This window comes from Bos indicus x Bos taurus, chromosome 25 (assembly GCF_003369695.1).
Source record: "Bos indicus x Bos taurus breed Angus x Brahman F1 hybrid chromosome 25, Bos_hybrid_MaternalHap_v2.0, whole genome shotgun sequence".
In the NCBI taxonomy this organism is placed as follows: Eukaryota; Metazoa; Chordata; class Mammalia; order Artiodactyla; family Bovidae; genus Bos; species Bos indicus x Bos taurus.
In genome coordinates, this window is record NC_040100.1 from 1525636 (window position 1) to 1545122 (window position 19487).

Here is a 19487-nt window from a genome sequence, read left to right on the forward strand (position 1 = left end):
CCAGCTTCAGCTCGCCGGGTCCACAGGCTCCCCTCCAGTGTCGCCGGTACAAGCCTCTGTCTGTCCCGTGAGCACAAAGCTACAGAGTGTGACTCAGATCCACGACGTCCAGCAAACAGCAGGTGCACAACTTACAGAGTGTGAGGAAGGAACACGTGCGTGCCTCTCCCCAAAGTCACCGTTCTCTCAACAGATGATGGACGGGCCAGGAGGACGGGCATCGACCCAAAGGGAAACCAGAAGGACAGATGGAGAGAAACTGGCCTTGACCAGGAGACACCTTCATGAGTTCCAAGACCTCCCGGCAGGAGAGCCTCCCCTCAACTGTCCACCACAAGACTAACACAATCCTCTGCTTAGGGGCAGAGGTCCCAGCAAACCCTACGGGACAGCCTCACCCACTGGGAGCGCCCCCACCCTCCTGGCGCTGCGGGGCTCGGGAACCTGCAATGCCTCAGACAGCGGCCGAGATCTCTGCCAGGCGGGGCCCAGCCAAGGACCCAGGCCTCTCGTGACAGGAGGGAGGAGAGAGACCCACCTGTCAACGGCAGGAGGAAGCCCAAACTCCACGGCGTGACCCAAACCCCTTCAGGATGCGATCCCTGCCACCCCACGCACCCACCCTAGAACTGCCTGGGACGAGCGACTCCTGAGCGCCCCCAGTCTCCGGCTGGTACGCAGCTGCAAGCACAACTTCCCGGAGCAGGCCGGGGGCGTCCCCGTATCAGCTCTAATAGACCTGAGGCTGCTCACAAGCCCGCTCCTGCAGCAACAGCCCCGGGTGGAGGAGGAGGAAGGGAGGCTGGGCAGGCCTTGCTCAGACTGAGCCCACCCGCTGCCTCTCGGGAGCCGTGGCTCGGGCCCCTCCCCTCCCCACAGGAAGCCTCAGGTTCTCAACCAAACGAAGCACCTCAGGCAGCAGCTGCCAGCGGCGCCCTGAGGTGGAGCAGGAGGCACTGGCCCCCAGACGCTGCCGCCCCGTCAGGGCCTGAGCGCCCAGGGCTCTGCTTGCCCCTCGGGTCAGCTGGACACCTGCCCCAGGTTGCTGAGGACAAAGCGGGTGGAGCGGGGGTGCTGTTTCGGGGTTTCCTTCGTTCAGCTCCAGCTCCTCGGAGCCTTGCAGGAAAGGGGAGTTTTCAGAGACCCCCACGGCACCCACCCTGCACTCCCCTCAGCCCAGCCTGGTCCCGAAGGCTGCACGCAGGACCCGCGTGGGCTCAGAGCTCTCACGTGTGTGCAGGGGGCTCCACTCACTGACGGGCAGAGGGGACCGGACCACACTCTCCCCGCACCCCTGGGGAGGCCACAGGTAGGTCAGGGACATGGGGATGGGTCAAGCTCTGCCCCTCAAGCCGCAGGGGCTGGGAGGAAGGGCAGGGTGAAGGAAAGAAGCTGACGGCAGCTTCCAACAAGCTTTATCGGAGAAACCTCCAAACTCGTCCAGGGCCCACCTGGCAGTGGCGACCCCCCAGCCCCCAGGTCCTGCTGTTCGGGTTCGTTCGGCCCTCCGCCCCAGCCCCGTTTCCGCTCACCCCTCCGCAGGGCACGTTTCCCCTCAGAACTCGATCTGAACGCCCCCAACAGGACGCCGGCCCACCAGGGACACACGCCGTCCCAGGTCCCTAGCAGGCCCCCCCAGCCCCTCCCAAACAACCCTCTAGGCCAGCTTCAGGCAAGCGCACGCTGGGTGTTCTCATTTTCTGTGGGGTGTTTTCCAGGCTTAAGATCAGTTCTCGTGTCCGGAACAACCCTAGACCGCCAGCAGCCTGCTTCCTCCACTGGAGTCCCTCCCACACGCGCCTTGGATGAAGCCTCGTGAGAGGACCGTCTGAAAGCCGGCCCTGCCCGACTCAGCTCAGCCCAGCGCCCTGGCCCAGGCCCCTCTCTCCCCAGTGGCCTCCGTGCGGTGGGCGCACTGGCCTGCGCTGCACTCAGGACACACAGAGGCCCCAACACCCACAGTCACGGCCGCCGTGAGGCAGGGGTCAGCACACAGCAGCTAGGGTGCCCGTGAGGACCCCTGCAGCCTCAGTGTCAGCGTGAGCCACACACCGAGTCATGGAGACCTCCCAGGCACTGCCAGGGGCTCCAGGCCAGCCAAGCAGCCACCTGGAGCTGGTGACGGGACCCAGGCGTCACTCGGACGCATCCCACCCTCCCTCCTGCCGATCGCAGCCTCTACTGACAGGTCCGCACACAGGAACACCGCTGCGCGCTCATGAAGCCGACCTGAGTTCTCTGTCGGGCTGGAGAGGGAAGACACCCCGCAGGAGGGTGGCATGCGCTCCACGCAGCTCCCCACAGGCGCCAGCGAGGAAGGGGTGGTGTCTCCCAAGTCTCTCTGGCATCTTCCGCTCCCGAGTCAGGGTGAAGACAGAACAGGAAGGAAGCCTGCCAGGCACATCTGTGCCCTCTCTCCCCAAGCCCCGGGGGCACTGGGCTCTGTGCCAAGGCAGTGCGGCCCTGCTGCTCCCTCCTCAGAACCACCCCTCACCAGCTGAGCGCGCCACCGTCTGACGGCCAAGCCCGCCCTCCAGCCAAGCCCCATCACTGCCTGAGTGACAGCCTGCTCTCAGACCCCAAGGCCAAGGCCAGGAGCTGGCCACCCTGCACCCCAAACACTCGGCATCCCCAAGAGCACGATATGGAAACACCTTCCAAAGGCCCGCCACAGTGCTGAGGTCTGAAGCGCGTGGTCGTCAGTGGGGCAAACGCTCACGGAGAGTCTGGAGTGCTGGACACAAACCGCGGGCCACAGCCCCCAGCCCCAGGCCAGGAATGGTACCCGAGACACACACCCTGCCACCTGCGCTCGGCGGCCACCTCCTGCCAAACCCTAGAGCAGGAGCCCAGGCACAGTCCCGGGGCGAGAGCCCAGCTCCCCTGAGGACACTGTGCCAGTCTGCAGACGCCAGCCCTCAGTGGCCCCACAAGCTGGGGTGAGGAGCCAGGTCTCCCTCGCGGCCCCCCAAGCCGAGGGGCTGCCCAACGTCCTGCCTGGATCTGCTTCACTGCTGACCATCTCAGGGGCCAAGAGGGGAAGGAAGGCACAGCCACTCCTTCTCAGATGCCCGCTCACAGCACCGTGAAGAGCAAGCCTCCACGTGCCCGCTCCAGGCGTGGCCATCACAGCACAGCCAGCAGCACCCAGGGGGCTGCCCACTGCCCCCCATGCCGGCGCACCCCCCAGCTCCCTGGGACGGAGGGATGAGGACAGATGGGCAGCCCAAGGGCCAGCCCGGGCCAGGAAGGGGCCGACACAGGGTGTCCCTGACAGGCCCAGGGACACCAAGCACCTTAGGGCAGAGGTCCCCCACTGAAGGGGACAGAGAGCTCTAGAGGCCTCTGGAGACACAGCCTCCACAGCAGCAACCCCCACGAGACACAGGGCAGAAGGAGCCAGGACCAGAGCCCTGCCCGGGGCCGAGGGTCCCCAGGGAGGGCCGCCCACTCAGGACAACCACCACCCACCACCCCGGGCACACCCAAGACAGGCCAGGGAAGGACCTTGTGGTCCTGCCACCGGGAGACTCAGGGTATCGACTCCACCTCCAGAGGGTGCTCCCCGCCTCCAGCCCTGACTCCCCAGCAGCACCCGCGCTGGGTCCACTGCCACCCACACCCGGGACACTTCCTGTCGCTTCGCCTCCCTTCTCATCCTCAGGACACACCTATCTGCCAAGGGACATGTGCCCTCAGACAGCTCACCCAAGGCGGCACCAGAGCCTGCGTGCTGCTGAGGCTGGCACACAGTCAGCAGGGGGGCCCAGGCGGCGTGTCAGAGCTCCGGGTGCGCAGCCTCAGCTCAACCGAGAGCAGAGCTCCTGACGGCAGGGGGCTCGGGAGCCTGCAGGACAGCAGAGGAGGAAGCAGCGCTGGAGGAAAGCCAGAGCACAGGTCCATCAACAGCCACCCAGCAGCCCTGGGCTCAGCGCCCTCTTGTTTAAATGATCATTTCACTTCCCTTCTACGGTCGTGAACCGGTTCTCTGCATGCAACTCAGGGGCAAGGGCCCTGCCTCAAAGCCTGCCTGCTCCAGAGGCCCAAGAGCCGCCAACTGGATCCCCCACCATTGACAAAGGTCAGGTCACTCCTCAAGCCCATCCCTGGCCTCCAGCCGGTCTTGGAGAATCCGAGCCAGGTCCCGAGGCGGCCAGCCGCCCATGGGAAGGGGGCACAGGGCTCCAGGCGGAGAAGGCTGGGGCACTGACTGATCCTGGACTCAGGGAACTGAGGCGGACCTGCATGGGAGGAGAGATCTAGCTTCTGACACAAACTGCAGCGGCTGTGGGAAAGGTCGACGGGGCACGCGGCTGCCTGCAGCTGACCCCCAGGAGGCCCTGGACGACTGCACAGGCCTCTCCTCACAGCCTCAGAGGTGACAGCCAAGGGTCTCGGGGGAAAGCCCAGGTGCACACGCTGACTGAAACTCCTCTCCTGTCCCAGATGCTCCCCGGCCCCGCCCCGCCCCGAGACACTGGCCTTGTGAAGGCCGCGGTGGCTTTCTAAGGGTGCAGGCCCTCGGGGATGGCCCACAGGGAGTGTGCAGCCCCCGGGCCCTCCTCACGTTCTGTCCTCTCAGGACACCCCCACTCTGCCCAGGGACCCTGGCACCCACCAGGGAGAGGCCTGGGTCCTCCCACAGCCCCTGGAGGCCCAAGGGCGTGACTGGCTCTCAGCAAGCCTCTGCCAGGTCCGAGCCCCTGGGACAGCACAGCTGCCTCCGCATCCCCCCAGAGCAAGCCCCTGGGAATCCAGCACAGCCTGACCTGGTCTAAACCCTTTCACTGCCTGGCTTCAGAGTGTCGCCTCACATGAATTTAAAAGGAGGCACAAAAGTAGAAGAGCCGTATCTACACAGATGGGAGAAAAGCCCCAGAGTGCTTCAAGAGCCAAGTGAGTATCTACAAAGATGGGAGAAAAGCCCCAGAGTGCTTCAAGAGCCAAGTGAGAGGCAGAGAAGCACAGGTCCGCTTGCTTGCCCAAGCACAGGCTGCTGCTCAGCTGGGGGGAGCACACACGGGGATGCCCCCCCAGGAAGATGCTTCTGGAGCACGCTCCTCCACCATGTTCCCTGCAGCGCTGCAAAGCCCAGAGCTGGGGAGACAGGGCCGTGCCCAGCTGGGTCTCCATCAGAGCTTCCTGGCCAGCCCAGACCCCTCGGGAACAAAGCAGTTTCTTTTCCCGCTGGGGCTGAGCGAACCTGTCAGGGTCTGTCCACACCTGCTGCACAAGTCCAGAGGCAGAGGCCGGGCCTCGACGCTGCCAACTCACAGGTGAAGGCCTCAGCAGGGAGCGGGAGGCCCCCAAGGGCTGCAGCTGAGACAGCGAGCGCGGTCAGGACGCCCCCTGCTATACTTGTCCCCTGGTGCCCTCCGGGCACACTGCGCACAGCGCCAGGACTCTGCCTGGCAGCCAAGCGCCAAAGGGCGCCCCACCCAAGTCACAGCGAGCCACAGAACTGCCAAACAAGGCTGTCGCGATGCCATCACTCATCACCAAACGTTCATGAAACGTGCCTCGGGCCTGGGCACGGAGGCTCTAAAGGCAGAGGCTCCTGGGTCACAAGTCTGAAGCCTGAGGACGACCAGAACAGAAGACACAACTTCCAAGGCTGAGAGAGGCTGAGAACTCGGCACCCACGGTGAGTAAACCCCCGGGAACAGCTGCTGTCGGCCTCCGCAGGCAGGTGAAGCCCCCGGCCTCTGCCTGCACTCCTGGGGGAGGAAGCCCACAGCTGGGGCTGCAGGGGCCTGGGAGCTAACACCTCACAGACGCACAGGCCTGAGAGTGAATCAAACGTGGTTCAACGCCCCCCTGCAGACCTAGGATTCCTGAGAACAGCTGGGAACGCGTGAGAGAATGAATGAACCAAGAATAAATAGGAACTCGACAGAGACTAAGGAGGCATCAGCTTGCCGGACCAGAAGGGGCCCAGCTCACAAGCACCCAAAAGGCCTAAGCTTTCTCCTTCCATCTTGTCTCCAACTTCTAAAGAAAGCCACACCAAGACCAATTAAAACAACCGAGACGGCCGACAGCCTAGCCACCTCCCCAGGCGCCCACAGCACTTCCTGTATTGATCAGCCCAGCACCCAGGTAATTAGAAATTGGGAACACAGTCACCAGGGTAATAACAGTGTCCAAGCTGCTCAGTAGGATCCGTTCTTAGGAGGAGATTATGCACGCCCCGTGCCGTCCTCCTAATTGGCCTCACACATCAGGGGAACGGTACCCAGGCCTTGTCACCTGGCCAGCCTACAAATGCTTCTGGGAAACGTCCAGATCAGCACTTGTCAGCTCCCAGCTTCGCTCCAGATGATGGGTCAGCAGTTCCAGGGCCGCAGCTGCCAGGCTTCAGAGCCAACGAGCCCGCCCACCCTTCTGTGTCGCTGGTGCCAGCAGCCCCCGCGCCGCGCACTCCGTCACACCTGTGCTCACACTGGCAGGTACCGCGCCCTCCAGCCTGCCTGAAACCGGGCCAGACTCAGGCACAAAAGGGTGGAGACAAGCCGTCGCACAGCGGCTCCCTGGCCACAAGCAAGCTGTTTCCTGTATGAAATGAGAGGTTTGGCGGCAGAGGGGCTCAACAGGCATTCCGTGCCTGTTCGGTGAGCATCCCCCGCAAGAGGAGCTGCTGAGATGCTTCTGAAAGCCCGGCCGCTGCACTCCTCCTCCCCCTCCGCTGTGACTGCACTCTCCATCCCTGTTAGAGCCTTTGAACACACACTGCCTCGAGTGACCGACGATGCGCTCACGCTGGGACAGAAAGGTCAGGTACACGCTTGGAGGGCAATTCGGTCAAACACAAGTATCTTTTAGGGTAAAAAACTACTGCTAAGAATTCATCCAACCAAAAAACACTGCTTATTGCTGGGAAAATCACCCCACTGGAGACGCCCTGATGGCCATCAGCAGGGGAACCGAGTCGATCAGAGCCACCCACACCACGGATACCGCGGGACCCTGACAACGCAAGAGGCCAGGCTGCGTCAGGGCATGAGCACTGTCAGAAGTTAACTGAACAAAGCAAGCCTGCAGGGCGACGGCACAGAGTGGGCACCTCTTGGAGGGGGGCAGGAAATACATCAAGAGCTTATGTGACAAAGAAAACTTTTCTTTCCTATTTTTTAAATTCTGCACCCACTAAACTCATCATGGTAATCACTTCATGAGATGGATAAGCCCAACCATTATGCCACACGCCTTAAACCTGTACAGTGCTGTCTGTTGATATCAAAATAAAACTGGAAGAAAAAAAAGCTCACACGTACACACAGCATTTCTAGAAAATCGCATAGGAATTTACCAGCTTTTGACCAGAAAGACGGACGAGGGTGAGAGCCCTATCACCGAGCAGCCCTGCCCTGGGGGCAGCTCTTAATCCTGCTCCGAGAACGGCAGCCCTGGGCACAACTAGGGCACCACGTGCTGGCGCCCGACAGTCACACAGGGCAGGCCTGGAGGGCCGCGGAGGGTGAAGACCACATCCACCCGCCTCCTCCGGGGTTTACACGAAGAAGCTGAAGTTGAGCGGTTCTATGAAGACCTCCAAGACCTTTAGAACTAACACCCAAAAAAGATGTCCTTTTCATTATAGGCGACTGAATGCAAAAGTAGGAAGTCAAAACACACCTGGAGTAACAGGCAAATTTGGCCTTGGAGTACAGAATGAAGCAGGGCAAAGGCTAATAGAGTTTTGCCAAGAGAACGCACTGATCATAGCAAATACCCTCTTCCAACAACACAAGAAAAGACTCTACACATGGACATCACCAGATGGGCAACACCGAAATCAGATTGATTATGTTCTTTGCAGCCAAAGATGGAGAACCTCTATACAGTCAGCAAAAACAAGACCGGGAGCTGACTGTGGCTCAGATCATGAACTCCTTATTGCCAATTCACTTAAATTGGAGAAAGTAGGGAAAACCACTGGACCATTCAGGTATGACCTAAATCAAATTCCTTACGATTATACAGTGGAAGTGAGAAATAGATTTAAGGGACTAGATCTGATAGATAGAGTGCCTGATGAACTATGGACGGAGGTTCATGACTTTGTACAGGAGACAGGGATCAAGACCATCCCCATGGAAAAGAAATGCAAAAAAGCAAAATGGCTATCTGGAGAGGCCTTACAAATAGCTGTGAAAAGAAGAGAAGCGAAAAGCAAAGGAGAAAAGGAAAGATATAAGCATCTGAATGCAGAGTTCCAAGGCATAGCAAGAAGAGATAAGAAACCCTTCCTCAGCGACCAATGCAAAGAAATAGAGGAAAACAACAGAATGGGAAAGACTAGAGATCTCTTCAAGAAAATTAGAGATACCAAGGGAACATTTCATGCAAAGATGGGCTCCATAAAGGACAGAAATGGTATGGACCTAACTGAAGCAGAAGATATTAAGAAGAGGTGGCAAGAATACACAGAAGAACTGTACAAAAAAGATCTTCGTGACCAAGATAATCACAATGGTGTGATCACTGACCTAGAGCCAGACATCCTGGAATATGAAGTCAAATGGGCCTTAGAAAGCATCACTACAAACAAAGCTAGTGGAGGTGATGGAATTCCAGTTGAGCTCTTTCAAATTCTGAAAGATGATGCTGTGAAAGTGCTGCACTCAATACGCCAGCAAATTTGGAAAACTCAGCAGTGGCCACAGGACTGGAAAAGGTCAGTTTCATTCCAATCCCAAAGAAAGGCAATGCCAAAGAATGTTCAAACTACCGCACAATTGCACTCATCTCACACGCTACTAAAGTAATGCTCAAAATTCTCCAAAACAGGCTTCAGCAATATGTGAACCGTGAATTTCCAGATGTTCAAGCTGGTTTTAGAAAAGGCAGAGGAACCAGAGATCAAATTGCCAACATCCGCTGGATCAGGGAAAAGGCAAGAGAGTTCCAGAAAAACATCTATTTCTGCTTTATTGACTATGCCAAAGCCTTTGACTGTGTGGATCACAATAAACTGTGGAAAACTGTGAAAGAAATGGGAACACCAGACCACCCGACCTGCCTTTTGAGAAACCTATATGCAGGTCAGGAAGCAACAGTTAGAACTGGACATGGAACAACAGACTGGTTCCAAATAGGAAAAGGAGTACGTCAAGGCTGTATATTGTCACCCTGCTTATTTAACTTATATGCAGAGTATGTCATGAGAAATGCTGGGCTGGAAGAAGCACAAGCTGGAATCAAGATTGCCGGGAGAAATATCAATAACCTTAGATATGCAGATGACACCACCCTTATGGCAGAAAGTGAAAAGGAACTCAAAAGCCTCTTGATGAAAGTGAAAGAGGAGAGTGAAAAAGTTGGCTTAAAGTTCAACATTCAGAAAACTAAGATCATGGCATCTGATGCCATCACTTAATGGCAAACAGATGGGGAAACAGTGGAAACAGTGTCAGACTTTATTTTTTTGGGCTCCAAAATCACTGCAGATGGTGAGTGCAGCCATCAAATTAAAAGGCGCTTACTCCTTGGAAGGAAAGGTGTGACCAACCTAGATAGCATATTGAAAAGCAGAGACATTACTTTGCCAACAAAGGTTCGTCTAGTCAAGGCTATGGTTTTTCGTGTGGTCATGTATGGATGTGAGAGTTGGACTGTGAAGAAGGCTGAGCGCCGAAGAATTGATGCTTTTGAACTGTGGTGTTGGAGAAGACTCTTGAGAGTCCCTTGGACTGCAAGGAGATCCAACCAGTGCATTCTGAAGGAGATCAGCTCTGGGATTTCTTTGGAAGGAATGATGCTAAAGCTGAAGCTCCAGTACTTTGGCCACCTCATGCGAAGAGTTGGCTCATTGGAAAAGACTCTGATGCTGAGAGGGATTGGGGCAGGAGGAGAGGGGGATGACAGAGGATGAGATGGCTGGATGGCATCACTGACTCAATGGACTTGAGTCTGAGTGAACTCCAGGAGTTGGTGATGGACAGGGAGGCCTGGCGTACTGTGATTCGTGGGGTCACCAAGAGTCGGACACGACTGAGCGACTGAACTGAACTGAACCTGACCCTCTGCAGCCCTCCACTGGCTTGCAGAGCAACACCCCTGCAGCACTTGCTCCAAGTCCCCAAGACCCAGATACACTGAAAGAGCCTGGGCCAGCCCCAGCTGCCCATGGGCCTTAGACAAACTCAAAAAGAGAGCTTGTTTCCAGAGTGGAGGCTTTACACAGCACCGCATCCACTGCTGACTCCAGGCCAGGCCAGTGCCCACTGCACCACACCGTGCCCGGGCGGGGAGCGGGCTTTCACTGGGACCTGAGCTTTGCTGTGTGCTGACGACATCAAGTAGCTTTCACGTCTTCATTCACCATACATCTTCTCAAAGTTATCTGTCCAAAGCCTTTCACCCACTTTTTTAACCTGCTTATCTTATCAATTTGAAAGCATTTTACTCTGCATTTTGGATAAAAGTCCTCAGTCAGACACACACATTGCAAACATTTTCTCACACTCTACGTTTTGCCTTATTTTTTTCTTAACAGTGTTTTTTGAAAGCAACAGTTTTTTATTTTGATTAAGTCTAACTTATCAATTTTTTTCCATGTATGTCTTGCTCTTTGTGTCCTAAGAACTCTTTACCAAACCCACGCTTCCAGGACTGTGTTTTTACCCGTAAGTCCATGCCCCGCTGAACTATTCAGTGGCCAGTATGAGGTGCCCATGTCTGTGCAGACTCCCTGTTGGCCAGCACCATCTGCTCAAAGACTCTCTCCCACTGGATTATCTTGTCATCTTTGACAGAAATCAATTGACTCTGAGCATTTAGACTATTCCTGAGCATTCTATTCTGCCCATTGATCTCCTCCACACCATGACCACCCTTCCTGATTAACGCTGCTCACAGGGAGCTTGCAGTCAGCCTCTGGCAGCCCTCTGACACACTCTTCTCCCAAAGCCTGACAGCCGTTCCAGGCCCTTTCCATTTCTATAGAAATTTTAGAGTCAGTTTGTCAGTTTCTCCCAGAAGAGCCTCCTGGGGCTGAGTGGGATTGCGCTGATCCTGTGAGTCATCTCCACAGCGCTGAGTGAGACGGTGTCTGTGTGCACTGGCTTACCTGCTGCCAGTTTACGCTCTCTCAGCCACATCTCAGCTCCCAGTGCATGGACCCCATAAACACAGCTTGTTAAATGTGCCCGAGTACATCACAGACACTTCACAGCACGTCCCTGTTCAGCACCTTCAAATCACCAGCCAGACCGCACTCCTGAGGAAAGATGCTCAGTGCCTCACAGACCTTCACCACCTTCACTCCCTCCGTCCAACCCACAGGGCCCTGGGACAAGGACACCCGGACACCAGAGGCGCCGCCTGCTCACCCCGGCACGCCCAAGCACACAGGCCCCACCTCCCCCACGCACGGCATCCCCTCACACCCTCCAAGTCCTGAGGCCAACCTGGCTCCGACTCACATGACCCGTGTGCTGGAGACAAGAGTCACACACGGCCAAGAGTGGACAAGCTTGTCTGGCGGATACGGACACTCGGCTAGACAGGCTTCCCAAAAGATTTGCACTGGTTGGCCCACCAGCCCACACTACTCCTCCCAGCCGTTATCTCTGGGTCCTCGGGATTTAACAAATCTCCAAACAGGAAAAGGGTGGCCAATGTCATGCTGGGTGGACCCTTCGCAGTTCCTAACCTCTGCGAGGCCACAGAGCCCGCTGAGAACCTGAGAGAAGCCACAGCCCATCCAGAGCAGAGTCCACGTGGAGGACACTCGGTCTGAAGCACCAGAAGCTCGGACTCCAGGGCTGAGAGCGCCTTGCAGAGACAAGCTAAAGCAGCGTGGGCCGGCAGGAGCTGCAGGCAGCAGGCCCCAAGGCCGCAGGGAGCCAGGCCCACCGAGGGGCCCTGCCTAGTGGCGGAAGCTCTCAGAAGCCCAAGGAGACCGGACAGCAGCCGGAGCCTGGGGTGGCGACAGGCCCCAGAGGAGCAACACTGTAGCCACGCTTTGACCTGAAGACCCAAAACGCCTCCCAGGCCCTCAAACTGCTGCTACCAGCACAAATGCCAGACTCCAGCGGCTACCGTCCACCAGAGCTAGCTGACCGTGCTTGGGAGACGTGGGTCCCTGAACCAGCCTGCAGAATCTCACGTTTACACACACCCACTCGCGAATCAGTGCTTTTGTGGAGAGATAACAAGTTTTGTCAGATTCTCAAGAGCATGACCCTGTGGTGAGAAGCCCACATTCCAGAAAACTCTTCAATTTATACATGTGGAAACTAAGGCGTAAGAGACCCCACGACAAGTGGGCTCAGACAGATGGGCAGACACAGTTTAACAGGGTCAGGTGCTCACACACCCCAGCGGCTGTTATCACAGGCACAAGAGGGCACAAGAGAGCAGCCACGAGCTTCCTCCTGACAAGAGCCTCCCTGGGAGCGGGCGGGAAGCTCGTGAGCCCAGACAGCAGGAGAAATCGCAGGCAAGAGGCCCCACTGGGCCAGCCCATGTGAGCCTAGCTCTGCAGGTGGAGGTCAGGCGGGAACAGCAGCCTGGCCTGTCCTCTGAGACTCAGCAAGGCAGAGAGAAGACAACGGGGCATTTTCAAGTGACAAGCGCCTGGAGCCCACAGCGCGGGGGAACTGGCAGGTCTCGGGGCAGCAGTCAAAGGGTGTAACTACAGGACAGCCCCTCGCAGTCTTGGCGCAGTTTCCAAGAGCAACAGGAGAGGCACAGAGAAGCAGCCGTCTCAGCTCACACAAGCAGACAGACAGAAGGCTCCTTCACCCCCGCAGGGCCCGGGAGCCGAGGACTGAGCCTAAACTGCCAGCCTCCCAGCCCTGCACCCAGGCGGAGGCGGTCTGTGTGGGCCGAGAAGGGGCCCAGAGGCTGAAGGCCAGCGGCAGAGCAACCCCAGAAGGGGCGAGGACCCCAGGAGGCCAGGCAGCAGGGGGGTGGAAGATGCCCGCCGCTCACCTGTGGGGTCAGCTCGACAGACTCACTAAGGCTGCTGCAGAGGCCTGATCGCAAACTACCCGCCGTTACTGCTTCCCTGTTCCACCCCTAAAGACTCAGTGTGTTTCAACTGTTAGAGCCACCTAAAAGAAATTACTTCCCCTCAACAAAATAGCTACTTCCTCAGTATAAACAAAAACAGCCCTTTAAGGAAGCTCAGCACTACTGGGGCAGTACCTGCTGGCCCTTGAGAGCGTCCTTGGCAGGGAGAGTTGCCCAGCTCCATCCCTTTGAGCCTCCGCAGCCGCAGGCAGGGCCACTGCCAGAGGAACCTGGGGCGCAGGCTCGCTCACCAAGGGTGCCACCCGTGAGGAGAAGGCGGCGACTGTGGCCCTGGCACCCTCTGCCTACCTGATGCTCAAGCCGGTGGTCTGGTCCAGCCTCTCCCAGCTCTGCAGCTTTGTCAAGAGCCTCTGAAAAGACAGAGAGGGAGACCCCTCAGAGCTCTGTGCCAGCGTCTCCACCCAGGGAGGCACGGGCCTGCTGTCCCCTCACAGCATGTCACCCCCTCCCACCACATACACTCGACCCAGAGAGGACAGCGTCACAGGAAACGGACAGTCACTGTGACATCACGGCCCCGGTCCTCCACAACCGCCTGCCCTCATCTCCAAAACGCAACATGCTCCCAGGCTGCTTCCCAACTGCTGAAGCCACACTGAGTGTTTAGCACCTCACCCAGCAGGACTGTGGGCTGGGGGCCGAGAGCGCCTCACAGACGGCCCTGCAGTAACAGCCAGGACTGTGGGCTGGGGGCCGAGAGCCTCACAGACGGCCCTGCAGTAACAGCCTGTGCCCACCTCACTCACACCGGCCGTAACTGGGGAGGCTCCCAGCAGGCCAGGACTGTGGGCTGGGGGCCGAGGGAGCCTCACAGACGGCCCTGCAGTAATAGCCTGTGCCCACCTCACTCACACCGGCCGTAACTGGGGAGGCTCCCAGCAGGCTAGGACTGTGGGCTGGGGGCTGAGAGAGCCTCACAGACGGTCCTGCAGTAACAGCCTGTGCCCCAGGAAGCAGGCCCCGGGCACTGCAGACCCCGGCCCCCACCGCCTCCTCCGTCTTCCCGGAGCTCCTCAGGATGCTCAGCCCCAATCCCACTCCCAAAACACACACACAGAGCAGGCTGGGCCATCAGTTCAGTTGCTCAGTTGTGTCTGACTCTTTGCAACCCCACAGACTGCAGCACACCAGGCTTCCCATCACCAACTCCTGGAGCGTGCTCAAACTCATGTCCATCACGTCAGTGACGCCATCCAACCATCTCATCCTCTGTCGTCCCCTTCTCTTCCTGCCTTCAATCTTTCCCAGCATCAGGGTCTTTTCTAATGAGTCAGTTCTTCGCATCAGGTGGCCAAAGTATTGGAGTTTCAGCTTCAGCATCAGTCCTTCCAATGAATATTCAAGGTTGATTTCCTTTAGGATGGACTGGTTGGATCTCCTTGTAGTCCAAGGGACTTTCAAGAGTCTTCTCCAATAGCATAGTTCAAAAGCAGCAATTCTTCATGGCTGGGGCCATGGCTGCTGGGATGAACAGGAGGACACGCCCCAACTCGGCCTGAACGCGGGGTCTCATGCCCAGTATTCTCACAGCTGCAGCACGCTCACCCACATGTCAGAGTCTCGCCCCCTTTCCAGGCCACCTGCCTCTTCCGAGCTCCCCCCAGGCCGAGCACAGTGCTGCTCCATGCACTCACGCGGCCGCTGGAGCATGTCCTGAGCCCTCTCATGTCCTGGGTACGAGCCTGGCTAATAATCCTATGACTACAGCTGACGCTCAGTCAACACTTACCACTGTTCAAGCACTTTGCGTGAACTTATTCAATCCTCACAACCCTACAGGGAGACACTTACTCCTCATTACACAGGTGGACAGAGAAGTAAAGTAATCTACCAGGGTCACCAGCCAGCGAGCACACGCAGAAGGGTCTGAAACCAGGCAGTGTGATTCCCCCCAAAGAAGCTCAACCAACTCTCAAACAACCTATGTGCAAAGTAAAACTGCTTGTCTCCAGAACCGCTGCTTCAGGCTGAGTGTCCACATGATCAAGCGTCTGAGAGAACGTGTGCTCTGGCCCCAGGATGCCCCAGCTGGTGGGAACTGCTGGAGGTAGGCTGACCAGACTGAAGTCATGAGAACTGGTGCCATATCTTATACCAGGCAAACCAGAAAGGGAAGTGACTGAGTGTGACCACGGGTACTCAGTGTGGAAGGACAGAAGACCCTGCGCCTGGAGGCCTCGCACTGGTCTGCCCAGGAGAACTTGGGTGCTTTGGCACCAACGTGCATGGCCATCTCCACAAGGTCCCACAGAATGCCCACAGTGAGTCCCAGCAGCAGAGCCGGGGAGAGGAATCTCAGCACAGGAGTCTGCTTCTTCTGTGGGGAACAACGTCTGTCCCAGGCACCAGAGAGTCCTCTGCTCTCTCCCACTCAGCAGCTGGTTAAGTGCTCCAAGGGCTGCTGACACCAACAACCACGCACCCGGTAGCTGAGGACACACGTCTGCTGTCCTGAGCCCCGCAGGTGAGCAGCCCAGCGAGGACATCCCTGGGCTGGATTTAGAGGCCAGGGGACTACGCTCCACAGGACACTCTACCACTGGAAAGCCCCAAGTTCCCTGACTCACGGCCCCTCCATCTTCAATGCCACCAAGAGCAGCACAGCAAGTCCTCGTCACTACACACAGCTCTGGCCTCCTCCACGCACTCCTGCACCCACCAGGACCTGTGCGCACCAGCAGGAACCCCAGGGGCACCTCCTACCACAGGCTAGTGCTCAGCACCCTTAGGGGTCCCCTTTTTCCATAGTTCTGGGGTCAGGACAGGGCTGACTGCAGGGGCCACCATTCGACCCACCGTATTAGCCCAACAGCCGCCATTCTAGTGGATCAGCTGGGACGTGGGGTCCCCTTGGCAAGTGAAGGACCCCACAGAGACCAGATGGCTCACCTCCTTCTCCAGCTCGAGGTCCACCAGCGTCTCCTGCATCTTCTCCTGCCGCCCCAGCCTGCGCTGCAGCCCCTCCAGCTCCTCCCGCAGCAGCCCGTTGGTGTCCTGCGTCTCCCTGGCAGAGCCAGAAGCACAGTCGTTCAGACAGCCACACACCCCAGGGACGAGTGCAGAGGCCCTGACCCAGAAGGCTGCATGCACATGTGTGCGCACACGTGTGTACGTGTACATGTGTGCACAAACAGGCACACATCCCCAGCCCCTCACCGCAGGCAGGCGTTCTCCACACACATGTCCCCAGCTCCTCACCGCAGGCAGATGTTCACACACACACACACACACACACACAAACACACCCCCGGCCCCTCACCGCAGGCAGGCGTTCTACACACACACACACACACACACACACACACAGAGGCACACACCCCTGGCCCCTCACCGCAGGCAGGCGTTCTCTTCCCGCAGCTGCCGCAGCTCCCTCTCCATCGTTGGCAGCCGCACCAGCTCAGACCTCATGTTCTTCACAATCGCAGCGTCCTGCTCCTGCAGGGACAGCTTTTGCTCCAAATCCTGATGGAGGTGGGAGACAGAGAGGAGGGAGACAGTCACAGACGCCAAGCGCTCCCAGGCCTCAACAGCCTCCAGGGCCACAGCCCCCGCGAGTCACGTGCAGTGCTGCCCACGGGGCAGGAGCCTGGCACACACTTGGCACAAGGACGCGCAGCAAAGCCTCCATGGAGACACCCACCCTTCCACACGGCTCTGCTCGCTGTCCCCGTGGTGGAGAGACCCACCCTTCCGCACGCTCTGCTCGCTGTCCCGGGGTGGAGATGACCACCCTTCCGCACGCTCTGCTTGCTGTCCCCGTGGTGGAGAGACCCACCGTTCCGCACGCTCTGCTCGCTGTCCCGTGGTGGAGACACCCACCATTCCGCACGCTCTGCTCACTGTCCTGGGGTGGAGATGACCACCCTTCCGCACGCTCTGCTTGCTGTCCCCGGGGTGGAGATGACCACCCTTCCGCACGCTCTGCTCGCTGTCCCCAGGGTGGAGATGACCACCCTTCCGCACGCTCTGCTCGCTGTCTCGTGGTGGAGAGACCCACCCTTCCGCACGCTCTGCTCGCTGTCCCCGGGATGGAGATGGCCACCCTTCCGCACGCTCTGCTCGCTGTCCCGTGGTGGAGACACCCACCGTTCCGCACGCTCTGCTCACTGTCCCCGGGATGGAGATGACCACCGTTCCACACACTCTGCTCGCTGTCCCCGGGTGCAGCGTAACGACTGAGTCGTTGCACAACAAGGCCTTCCTTCCCTACATGGAGTCCCCAGGCTGCATGGGGAGCTGGCGAAACTCCAAAACAGGTCACAGAGCAGGTTAAGAACACGGGCCCAGGACTAAACCGGGCGGCTGCTCAGCCAACACTAAGGGGTCAGCTCTGCTCAGTCCGCCTGAGCAGGCCGTGCCACCTGGGCAGGCTGCTCCCGGCCCAGTCCTGCTCGGTCCTCAGAGCAGCCCCGGTACTTGAGGTGCCGCACGCTTACTTTCTACTCTATGTGCTTGATTCTGACCTTCACGCAGAGTGCGAGCTTCCTGGGAGCAGCACTCACCTCTTACTTTCTGCCGCACCCCAGCACCTGGCACGGGGCCTGGGGCACAAGGAGATGACCAGCAGCGTGAACAGCTGCGGTAGACACAGGCGGCTAACTTCCCCGGACGCCAGTGAGCATGCCCCATGGGTCACAGGGGGCTGAACCAGCACTGTGAAGCCCACCAGACACGGGCCGCTCACCTTGATCCTCTGCTCCTGGTCTGCTCGCACTTCTTGGCTGGCCTGGAGCTCCTGAACCTTCTGGTTAGCTTCCTGCCATTTCCTATTGAGAGAAGGAACACGTGCAACAACAGGTGGTGAAGCCAACAACTGTCCTCACTCTCAAAGCTCTCCAGCAGAGACACGCGCACACTCACACACAAATACGCACACATTCACACACTCCCTACTGCAAGGAGGCCCCAGGGTCCGGGCCTCTGTGGCCTGAATCTCAGGGCAGGTGGTTAAGTCTTGACCACCTGCAAGCTCCCTTCCCAAAGTTCTCCTTTCTCTCCACAGTTCTCACAACAGAAGCTGCTGCCGGCCCAGGCACAGCTGAAGCCCAGGGCCCGCTCAGGACTGCACGTCCACGGCCCACCAAGCGGCCAGACCGCCCAGACAGCGCCAGGTAAGGCAGAGGCTGCCAGCTACAGGAGAGCGCGTCTCCACCGCACCTCCAGGCTCGCCTGGCACAGGGGGGAAAGACACCTGGCCTGGAGGTTGGCAGCCCTGCCCGCCCTCCACTCACTGGTGCTGCAGGTCCAGCTGCTCCTTCAGCTCCTGCTTCTCAGACTCCAGGCGTTTGACCTGCATCTCCTGGTTCATCATGCTCCACTGCAGGTCCGAGAGCCTCCCCTTCAACGTGGTGATGGTCTGAAAGCGAGACGCAAGCCACTCACCCTTGTCTCCGGCACAGGCACGGAGGGGAGCCCCTCACGGAAACTCAGGGGCCAACGCTCTCCCGAGAGCCGGCCCCCATCCAGCCGGCTCCTCCTTCAGAGCCCATGACCTCCCCTCGAGCCGAGCCGCGATGACAGACGGCCTCAGGCATGAGGACACTGCAGGCCAGGATGGGTGCGACCGCACCGGGCGGCCCCACAGCCCCTCCGTGGTCCCGCCGGCCGCATGCACGCAGCCCCAGTCCTCAGCAGCGACGCACGGCTCCCCCTCCACACCTGCTCTCCCTCTCAGCCTGGATTCCTTCTCCAGCTGCCCCATCCCAGCTCTGCACAAGATGCTACCTGTGAACCAGCCAGGCACCCGCCAAGAACGCAGGAACGGGGGCGGAGGCTGTCCTCAGGACAAACGGGAGCGGCCCGAGCACCGCAGAGCCTGATGCACGCCCAGGCCAGACGCGGTCACTGAGGAAGGCAGGGGTGGGTGGGCCCACAGCCCAGCCCCGGGACGGCGAGCCCACCGGGCGGACACGGGCGCGGACCGCAGCCTCCCCAGACAACCTGCTGGTGATGGGGCTCCGCTGTGGCTGTCCCGGGGCAGGAGGCTGCGCCTCCAACAGGACAGCCAGCCACTCTAAGGTAACAAGGGGAGCCTCACCCCGTCAGCCTGAGGGCCAGACAGCAACCCACAGGCTGAGGGCGAGAGGGTGGACCAGCGAACCCAGCACACAAGCAACGTCTGCGGGGGCCCCGAGCAGGCACGGTGGCTGCAGCAGGCCTCGCCCGCCCAGCCAGGGCAGTGTGAGTGCACACACGTGGCCGCCGACAGGCCCCGGAGAGGCTGACGGCAGGACCGGGGGCTGGGGCCTGCCCTCTTAACATCCTGCACGGTTCCCTTTTTTACAACAATCAGTCTGGGCCTCAAAGAAGAATGAGCGTACTAAAACTATGTAACGATAAACATATCCCTTGACAACTTTTCCTGAATTAAATAGACAGGCGCTGTGCTGAGTACTGCAATCAGACACCCACCCCACGGAGGACAAAGCTGTGGGGAAGCCCAGCCA

The 19487-nt window shown here is 58.8% G+C and overlaps 1 protein-coding gene across 3 annotated transcripts in view; it reads right to left on the minus strand.

Moving 5' to 3' along the window:
- MAD1L1 (mitotic arrest deficient 1 like 1) overlaps window positions 1-19487 on the minus strand; it is a 245331-nt gene that overhangs the window by 209338 nt on the left and 16506 nt on the right. For all 3 annotated transcript variants that reach the window (XM_027527258.1, XM_027527259.1, XM_027527257.1), the window contains 5 exons: window positions 18273-18397; window positions 17726-17807; window positions 16373-16503; window positions 15931-16045; window positions 13330-13391 (listed from right to left, as the gene is read on the minus strand). In XM_027527258.1, coding sequence (XP_027383059.1) covers window positions 13330-13391; window positions 15931-16045; window positions 16373-16503; window positions 17726-17807; window positions 18273-18397 — 515 coding nt within the window. The remainder of the gene's footprint in view (window positions 1-13329; window positions 13392-15930; window positions 16046-16372; window positions 16504-17725; window positions 17808-18272; window positions 18398-19487) is intronic.